Source organism: Salvia splendens, chromosome 13 (assembly GCF_004379255.2).
Source record: "Salvia splendens isolate huo1 chromosome 13, SspV2, whole genome shotgun sequence".
NCBI lineage: Eukaryota > Viridiplantae > Streptophyta > Magnoliopsida > Lamiales > Lamiaceae > Salvia > Salvia splendens.
This window is the reverse complement of record NC_056044.1, coordinates 31,110,006-31,120,531: the sequence shown is the minus strand read 5'-3', so window position 1 is coordinate 31,120,531 and position 10,526 is coordinate 31,110,006. Positions and strand designations below refer to the sequence as shown.

Genomic DNA, 10,526 nt, shown 5'->3' with positions numbered 1-10,526 from the left:
AAAACCATGATCAAGAATCAAATCTTATATCATTTAGGACGCGACGTCCTTCAATCGGCACCCCATTCGGAGCCTATTGCGGAGGTAGTCGTCGGACGACGCTTGGTGTGCGCCACTGGGGCAGGCATAGTTGGACAAATATAGGCGCTCGATCGGCACCCTATTGCCTGTGACTGATCGAATTTTTTTTAAAATTAATTATTTTAAAAAAATTATGTCTTTTTCTTCAATTTATATTGTTTTTTGTTGTGTTCTCCAACAATTAAAATGAACTATATAGAGATATTGAAAATGACTTTGAGATGAGCTGAGACCGGCTGGAAGGGCTGAAAATGGACTGTGAGATAGGCTGATGATGTGAATGGAGGAAATTGGAGATGATCTATGGGAAGAACTGTTTCTATTGTGAGTGCTTTTATACTGTATTTCAAATATATACTCTAAATAAATTAATGGTGTTTTATATTTTCGATTTTTTAGTATTTTTTTGTAAAATGACGGCTAGATAAATTTTAGTGATATAAATTGATTCATCTTAGCATAATCTAAGGTAAATATTTTTCCCACCTTAACACAGAAAACTTCATCGTTCCAGAAAAAAAATATAGTAAGACAGATTAATAGCATCTTGTGTCCTCAATTTTCGCTATGATTTTTAAAATGTCCCCAATTTTTAACATGCTTCGGGAAATGTCTCAACTCTTAGGGCTCGTCTGGTATGCCGAAAATGGCGTGAAACACCCTCTTCCACACTTCCTTTCACGCGTTTGGTAGCAGATAAACGTTTCTAGCGACCCGATATACATCCACCGGATTTCCAGCCTATATCTACTACTATCAGCGAGATTGTGTGAACTCTATCACGGTGTGGAGGAGGTATAAGGCATGGGCTTTTCAGGAGTTGGCTGAAAACGTAGCAATTAGGCCTGTAAATTCAGGTATCCGCGGGTACCCGAACCCGAAATCTCAAAAATATCATACCCAATACTCGACCTGTACGTGAATTCGGGTACCCTAATATCCGGTGCGGGTACCCGAACCTAACTAATCGGGTACCCATAAACCCGAAATTTGTATATTTCAAATTTATTCTCTTATATAAATTATATTGTGATGAAAATATAAATTATTAAAAATAACCAATAATACTATTTATTGACTATTATTAAAAGTCTAAACTTCGATTCTAATGCTTTAGCTTTCTCTAGATTATGATTCTATGACTATATATATACCCTCCCTCCGTCCCAAAGAAATAGACCATCTGGGATTGACATGAGTTTTAATACATAATTGATAAAGTAAGAGAGAATGAGAAAAAATAGTTGAAATCATATAGTGAATGGTGGGACCCATAAAAAGATAAAGTAAAGAGAAGGAGAAAAATGTTGTCATAATTAGATATGGGCTATTTGTATGGGATAGACAAAAAAGTAAATATGACATATTTCTATGGGATGAATGGAGTATATAATAGACATTAGATAAATAGACACTACTTAATTATAAAATAAAGAAATTTTTGGCATAAATCTACATGTGATTAAATAAATTTACCCTATGGGCCATTGGCCCTATACTAAATAAAAATATTTATCACAAATACATAATTAATCGGGTATTAGTCGGGTACCCTAATACGGGTTTCGGTTACCCTAAACCCGAAAAATCCTAATAATAACTACCCAAACTCGTACCCGAACCCATGGTAAAAAAAAAAAAAACCGTACCCGAACCCATAATTTTGGTTTTCAGGTACCCAAAACCCATCGGGGTATTGGGTCGGGATCGGGTATACCCGAAACCCGCGGACTAAATTTGCAGGCGTAGTAGCAATTGTGCGATTTAGCCCTCCGAATTCTTCAATTTGTTACCGTTGGTGGTTCAATTTTCGTCGAGGCCACTTCGACTCAACTCCGATCAGCGTTCGTCGACTTCGATTCGTATCTCCCCTGAATCAATTCAGATCGGCGTTCGTCGGCGTCGATTTGTGTCTCCCCTGTTGGACTCGATTCCGAGCAGTGTTCGTCGGCTTCCATTCGTGACTCCCCTGCACAAGACTCAGTTCAGTTCGTCGTTCGTCGGCTGACCAATTACCGGGTAAGTTCCGATTCGAATGTTCGATTCTTGTTTGTAGTGTCAATTTGCGGCGTTTTATGGGTTCGATTTGCGGCGTTTTATGGATTCTTGTTTGTTGATTTGCTTTATCAACTTCGATTTGGTCGTCGCCGGCCGTGATTGATTTGGGAGAATTGGAGGAAAAAATGTTTTGCATCCGTAGCTTTAATTTTTGCATTTGAAATTGGTTGCCTTGCTTACTTGATTTTGAATTGTTTGACAAATTCGAATTGGCCATGAGATTGTGCATCTGCTGAATTGTTTGACAAATTCTATCCGGTTTGTGCATCTGCTGAATATGTGCAGTGAGTCATTTTTGAGCTCTGGTTCTATGAAATTGGGAGTGAGGAACGGAAATTGGCCATCATCAAAAAGAGGGGTATTTTAGTCATGGGCTTTTTTGGTTTCAGGCCTTCCCCAATTCAACCGAACAATCGAAATGGACTAAACACTTTGGTTGGGCTGAACCAAACCCATGAACTCATGAAAGCCCATTTACCATACATGCATGTTAATTATTTTCTGAATAAACGAATGTTGAGGACACAAACCAATCTGAATTTAAACGCTTCTTCGTGAGCTATTAAACTTAGGATTGTGAATTTGTGTTATGGTATAATAGCACTATGAGGATGTAAATGTATTAGTTGATCATTTATCATAATATGTCATGTTGCATTCTCCTATACTTTTAAGTGTTTTTAGAATAACCAATCCCTTATAGTACTATATTAAAATCGCTCGTCTTCGTGAGTATTATTGACATTTAATCTATATCTATATTTTTTAAATATATTGTACTCCATTTAGTTTAGTTTTCGAATGAGAAGGTCAAGAGAAGACAAAATCTTCTTTGAGGTCGACCACACGTCGGACTTAGTACAACCTTATGAATATATGATTCTTTTAGTCCAATCTATGATTTGTGAACTTCCTATAACAAAATTGGGAAATTGTAAGAGGTCAAATTATAATGAATTTCATAATTTTAAAAAGTATCGATTATATCATAACTTTGATAATTTTTTTAATTATTTAACAAAAGAATTCAACATCCCATGTATCTTCATTTTTTGATGTGTTTTTTTACTAAAATGCACAAGGATAAACTTACAAGGTAAGAAAATTTGCTTAATGAGTATAAAAGTACATAAAAAACATTAAGACATGTCGAACGCCAAATTTTTTAGCCATAGGATAATTGAGAAATTTGTAAAATTTATAATAAAATCTATTAGTACTTGTTTAAGTGTGCCCCGTTGGCATGGTGTTGATGGTCGTACTACAAGAAACTTATGTTCGAAGGACACGGAATTAGAGACGCAATTACTTGCGTTGATTTTTTAAATGATCAAAATTGATGGCGCAGATAAAAATGTCATTAAGTTGAGGATTCAATTATTCATTATACTTTAATTTAATCTATTGCTTTTTGAAAGGCTTTCATTTCATTCCTTACTTTAAGTTGGGACAATAAGATTGAAGATATTTTTTGAAGTTTTGGTGATGTTTTTAAAACATAAATTAACGTTTTTAATTAATTAAAAATGGTGACATGACCAACTCATAACTAAATAGGAAGTACTTAACTCACTAAAAAATAGTACAGTACATGATTTACTGACCAAAAAACAGAGGATTGATATTTATCGTTACTTACCTACAGAGATGTCTAAGCAAAACATCAAATTAAAGTGCTCTTTCTCTCTTTATCTATACACTATTAATCTATTATCAAGTTAATGTTTCTCCACTAATAGTTGGGGTGAAATACATACATGTTCCTGCATGATGAGAGTGTGACATGTTCCAACTAACTAAACAACTAGGAAATGCAATTATCAGTTATTGTGCCACTATTTACCAACATGAATGTAACTAATTAAATCCATTTCTAGAACTATGGACCAAACCAATTTAGTATAAGTAAACTAAATTTAGTTCATGCTTAATCAGTCATAGATTCAAATTCATGGTCCAATTTTTTTGGTTTCAATGAGGCGAAGTCTTCTCGTGGACTACTGGCATGGGGTAGACTGAAAAATGAAATTTTTTTGCCAAGAATTTAGACCCTGACTAAGTCATTATATTTCTGAAGTTTCTTCCACTCACCGTGTTCAACACATGCATAAACACTTTGAATTTTTTCATTTTCCATATTCTTGATTTCCTTCTTGTTTACATTCATATATATACCCCACATCCACTTGCACCAAAATCCCATCAAAACAAAACATTACTATTACTAGTTTTTGAAGGTAAAAAAATGGAGGAAAATCTGATATTATATGGGTGTAAATTGGCAAAAGAGATGGAACAGAGTCTTCCAATGCTGGCCAATCAGCCTGAAGCTCTTCTTGCCTCTTGTGAAGAAATAATTAACATATTTAACGGCGTTAAGGAGAGACTTATCGTGTCTCGAGCGAATTCGATGAGTTTTCCCGGTCGCAGCGGCCCTGGTGGCACTAGCGCGACTCGTGAGCCGTTGGATTTGATCAATGCCCAGACGATGCTCGGTGACCGGAGCAAGCTCAACGAGTACATGCCGAGTCTGGATTTTATGTTTGGCGGTGGAAGGGACGTTGGCAGGGCTGGACCAGTCGGGGGCGAGGTCCAGCCTGCTACTAATGCAACGGATTCCATCAGAACTTCGCCTTCGCGGAATCTAAGGAGGAGGTGAGAATTTCCTAGTACTTATGTATAGTTAGAAAATAATTTGTTGATAGTGATTTTATTAAAATGGAATTAATAGGAAGGATGAAGGTGGTAAGTTTGTGACGACGGTGGCGGCGCCGCAAATGGGGAATCTGGATCTTCCGCCGGAAGATGGGTATACATGGAGGAAATATGGGCAGAAGGAAATCCTTGGATCAAAATATCCTAGGTAATATTTATTTACTACTCCCTCCGTCCCATTTTAGGAGTCCGGTTTACCATTTTTTGGAGTCTCACTTTAGGAGTCCCGGTTGGAATATTCCATAAATGGTATTAGGCTCTACATTTTACTAACCTTTTTTCACTCACGTTTTATTATAAAACTAATATAAAAAAGTAGGACCCACATTCCACTATCTTTTTTCACAAACTTTCTTTTACATTTCTTAAAACTCGTGCCGAACTCAAATGAGACTACTAAAGTGGGACGGATGAAGTATTAAACTTCACAATCACCATATTTATTTTGTTGGTTGATAATTATTTCTAACTACGTGTGAGAGTGTGATTGACGTATATAATGCTTTAAAAATTAGAGTTCTTGATAAAATTATATACGGACTAGACATAAAAATGTGTAATCATGTATCTCAACTCCTAAGTAATACTACTACTATTAAGTTCTAATATGGAAAATTTATATTTTGATATTATATATACTTGTATATGAGATAATTATAATTCAAATCAAAATTTTGATTTGAGAGAAAACAAGTACTTAATCTTTTATTTTTTGCAGTTGAAACTTTATAGCAATTCAGATTTTGAAACTTTCATATTCAGTCCTCTTGATTTGAGAAACTATATATTGGGCTCGAAAAGATGAATATTGTGACACGTGAGTTGGCGTTCAATGCATGCTTATAATGATGAATTTTCCTGGGACAATTTTCATTATACTAGACATCAAAATTCGATATTGTTGGCAATTATTATTGAACATTTGGCCTATATATTGCCCAAGTATTCCTCTATTTGTGTCCATTAAACATAGATTTTTTTAACCTAGAATCTTGAAACACTGAAAATTCAAAGGTTTAGGTTACCATAAAAGGTAAGAAGGTAATCATAAAAATAAGGACTGGGTATTTATTCTAAAAATGAAATCAAAACTATAAGTTGACTAAATATTGTAATTTAATCAATGGTAATCATTGTATTGATATTGTTTTCTTGCACCTCTAAAACAAATGAATTTTTTTTGGGTGTTTAATGCAAAATGATTGAAAGTGTCTAATGGGGGCATGAATCCATAAAATTTTCTAGGCACCATGACCTCTTCTTGTGTGTGAAAAAAAAATTCAAGTCGTGGTGCACGAAATTAAACAAGAAAGATACTTACGTTTGTTGAATTGAATGAACTAGGAATTGACTTTGATAATTCAAATGAAAATTGAAGAAAAATAGAAAGCGAAGCATGTATTGAAGAAGTCTTTAGGGTTAGTAAAAAAAGAATATGTCGAGGAAATCTCATTAGTCTGACTTTTCAAGCACGAGTTTGAATTTTTTTCATTTACTTAATTAATTCTCTACCCCTATCATTTATATTTTCATTCTTTTTATAGACTATATTTCAATAATCATTTAATTCTAACTGGTAGCTGGGCCAGTTATTGTTCTTAAATCCAGTCATTATTGAAGAAGTGAACGTATATTGATAATTAAGTTACTTATACAATATTAGGGTATTATGGGTAAAAAGGAAACTAATACTAACATATAAATTTCTCACCAAACTTCATGAGTAAATTCTTGCAACTCCATTTCCTAAGTTGTGAGGTTGGTGTGAATGTGAACCGTGATTCTTAATTATTTTGATATATCATAAAAAATGAAAGTAACAATTAGAAAGATAAAATTATGATGTGTTACATGAATCCATTACCCAATATGTTACTTATAGGTTTTGCATATTCAGTTTTACTTTTTTTTTTGCATAAATGCAAATTCGATCTAAATATAGAACATTAAAATTAATTGTGCAATTGAAAATAAATACTTCATCCGTGTAGGAAAAAATAGTAGGAGTATATATATCATTTTTTTATTCTGATTAGTCCATCAAAATTATTTTCATTTATATTTATAAAAACTTTCTCTATCATTTTTTTTTACTTTATTCATATTTTCTTTTTTTTTGTTATATTTTACTAATTACACATTTAAACTCTTACAGTCACAAATGAGACTATTTTTTGTGCAGGAGTTACTACCGATGCACCCATCAAAAATTCTACAATTGCCCGGCAAAGAAGCAAGTGCAGCGTTTGGACCACGACCCCTTCACCTTCGAGCTCACCTATCGCGGGACCCACACCTGCCACCTGTCCTCCACCGCCCCTTCCGCCCCCACCCCCTTGCCGGAGCAAACCCTCCCACGGCCGGTCACCTCCCTCCCCCTCTCCTCCTCCCTCGCCAACACCTCTCACTGGCTCTCCATGCACATCACTACTGCCGGCGCCAGCACCAGCACCAGCGCTGCCCGTTTCCCCGCGGACTGCCAGCTTCCGGTGGCGGACATGGCCGACGCCATGTTCAACTCCGGCAGCAGCAGCAGCAGCATGGATCTCATCTTCTCCTCCATGGATGACAAGTGGGATTCTGAGGTCAAGAAAGGTTAATTCAATTTTGATGAAATACTACTATGATTTAATTGACAAAAAAAAACGAAATTAATTTGGGCTAATTATATTTGATTGATCGGAAATTGATCATTGTCACAAAAATTGTCTTCTACCCTCATTTGTATTGTTGTATACTCTGATTTGATTTGATTTGATTTGATTTATTCAGTTTTGTAATCTTTGTCTTTTACCAATAATGAAGAAAATTACTTTTGTATTCTTACTAGACTTATGGGCCGTTTCACACTTGTGTTAAGATAAAATTATCCTTTCACACTTCGTTTTAAGATGAAATTATCATCTGCCCTTATTTAAGATAAAAAGAATTGGTAAAAGTTTTGAAACAATTTAATAAGTACGATATTAGGTAACATGCCCCTAGCGTAGAGCCATATCTTGGTCCATATTTTTCCTATTTTTCCTATTGGTCACATTTTTTTTTGTAAATATTGGACCACAAACCCATACTAAAAGCGCCAACGTACGAATCATGATTCATGATTAAGGTCCTTATGATTTTTTTTAGGAATTTCGCTCATTTAATTTAGGAAGTTATATTATACTACTTCTGCTTAAATAATTCTAGAACTTAAATAATACTTAGTAGTATAATTTATGAATCTGACTTATGTAATTCAGGATAAGATTATGGAAATTTTAGTCATTTTATTTTGAATTTATCTAAATATTTAATAAATATGAAATTGGAATGAGGTTGCTCCTATAACAAAATTATGATTGATTTGAGACTATTGGATCGAGTTGCCTAAAGAAATCGCATAACAACCTCAAGTTAGTGGTGTTGAAATGATTTTGAGAAAAGAAAACTTGTTATTTCTTTTAACCAGGGATGGGAGTGGAACACTATATTATTATAAATTATGGAATCATTTACTTTGATAAATAGTTCATCAAAATTGATAAGAGAACAAACAAAATGAATAGCAGAATAACCCTACTAACTATAAAATGCTCATTTGACGTGATAAGGCTGTAATGGATATTTAATTTATAACTATGTAACCATTGGACAATTTGTTATTTAAGAAATTTGTAAACGTCCTTCCAAAAGCCTTCATGCTTCAATAATAAATTGAGATTAATTTCAAATTAATAAATCACATCGAATAGTAGTCTTCTGATATTTATATAACGGAATATTTAAGGCATTAATGCCACTAGCCCTTCAATAAACTAGCTATAATTATAAGCCTATACCAAGTTGTTCTAGGATTAGCTGTATTTATGAGACTGGACAAGCACTAATCAATATTAAGACAATTTTCCTACTAATATTGTTTCGTCATTGGTTTATGGAAGTAGTCAAGTGGGTAAGGATTACTCCATTGTTCATACATAAATTAATTAGCTTAATCAATTGTTTACACTCGTACTTTTTGACAATAAACAATGTTAACATCATATCAAATGATTAATTAGAAGTTCAACAAAATAGAAAGATAGAAAACTAAGATGTTGGACTCTACATATAATCCCAATAGTAAAACATACACTAGTATAAAAGTAAAAAATCTAAACACTAATAGAAGTAAAAGAGGGAATTCCAACAACAAACCAATAACAAAGCAGAATCCCCAACCAACATCTGAACATATGCGATAATAAGCCCCTAAACGCATAGTAAGAAAGTGAAGCTAACTTACCAATGTTATATTGTTGCATCATGCAGCGGCGGATCCATGATTTAGCGGCGGATCCATGATTTATGGTTTGTGGGTACGAATTATAAAACAAATAATTACTCACGGTATAAATAAAATTACATTAAATATAAATATAATTGTAAATACCAAGAATTTTTATTTGAGGTATGAGTTGTATTAAAAATAATACTCCCTCCGTCCCATAAGAATATGCACTCTTTCCTTTTTAGTTCGTCCCACAAGAATATGCACTTTCCAATTTTGAAAACTCTTTTCTCTCTAAAGAGGTGGGACTCATTCTCCACTAACAATACTTTAATTACTTCTTCCATCTACCTCTCTCTTACTTTACCAATTTTGCATTAAAACTCGTGTCAAATCCAAAGTTCATATTTTTTGGGGACGGAGGGAGTATTATATAAAATAATAAAAATACTAGAGTATAATATAAAAAAAACAAAACAATTAAAAAAAGTAAGAATATTTTTATTTGAAGTATGAGTTCTACTACAAATAATATTACATAAATGATAAAATATAGTAATAGGGTATAATATAAAAATCAAAGCAATTAAAAAAATAGTAGCCTAATCCTCATGCCGCAAGTTATTTCACAGATTTCAACAATAATGGGAAGTTCGAGCACCAACCTCTAGTCTAATTACCAAGATACGAGAATAAGAGTTTAATCTCCGTCTTTCATGTTGGGATGTAGCTATCTGAAAGGTGTTTTTTGGATAAATAGAGCATGCTACCACATAATCGCATAGAGATCCACATATTTTTATCGAACTTTCTGAATCTAGTCGTGTCGTTCCTTAAAAACACTCACAACAATAGTAGCACAGTACCAAATATTATTGTGTACCATGCATCAGAAAAAATGTGTTGATGGTATCATGTTCTTCTTTGCAAAATTAAACACACAACTTCTATCATCATCTTCGATTCCATAACAAATACTGGTACTAATTTTGTTAGTGGACGGACCAAAATATATTTTATTGGCATAGGTAATTTAAGTAGTTTTAAAGCTGAAAGATATAATTGAAAACAATCCACTTATCAAATACCAGTAATCTTCTGACTATTTTTTCCAAGGTTTAGTTTTTAAGTCATAAATGCCACTAGCATTTCTATAAACTAGCTAGGCAGCAAGTTGTGCAAAGGATTAGCTGTACTAATGAGACCGGTTAAGCACTACTTAAGACAATCTGTCCAATATTTCGTGATTGGTTTGTTTATCGAACTAGTCAACTAGATGACTACTCCATAGTCCCTACATATACTAAACTAAGTAGCTTATATTTAAATTTTTTCATAATACTTAAATTAATCCGAGCTCCTCACATTTGCTTCGCATATAGTGGAGTACTAGTATTTTACAGAACCTTCATATAAATAT

The 10,526-nt window shown here is 33.6% G+C and overlaps 1 protein-coding gene across 1 annotated transcript; it reads left to right on the top strand.

Annotated features, from left to right (window-relative positions):
• Nucleotides 1-1,521: 1,521 nt before the first annotated feature.
• Nucleotides 1,522-7,564, top strand: LOC121761820 (WRKY transcription factor 55-like). Its single transcript, XM_042157497.1, has 4 exons — nt 1,522-2,100; nt 2,425-4,794; nt 4,871-5,002; nt 7,037-7,564. The coding sequence occupies exons 2-4, from the start codon at nt 4,385-4,387 to the stop codon at nt 7,452-7,454; spliced, it is 960 nt and encodes a 319-aa protein (XP_042013431.1). The 5' UTR covers nt 1,522-2,100; nt 2,425-4,384; the 3' UTR covers nt 7,455-7,564.
• The last annotated feature ends 2,962 nt before the right edge of the window (nt 7,565-10,526 follow it).

What these genes read in the sequence shown, in the direction of transcription:
- LOC121761820 (XM_042157497.1), top strand. Translation starts at nt 4,385, where the DNA reads ATGGAGGAAAATCTGATATTATATGGGTGTAAATTGGCAAAAGAGATG. An exon ending in TCGCGGAATCTAAGGAGGAG is followed by an intron (nt 4,795 to 4,870) that starts GTGAGAATTTCC and finishes TGGAATTAATAG; the next exon opens with GAAGGATGAAGGTGGTAAGT. An exon ending in CTTGGATCAAAATATCCTAG is followed by an intron (nt 5,003 to 7,036) that starts GTAATATTTATT and finishes TTTTTTGTGCAG; the next exon opens with GAGTTACTACCGATGCACCC.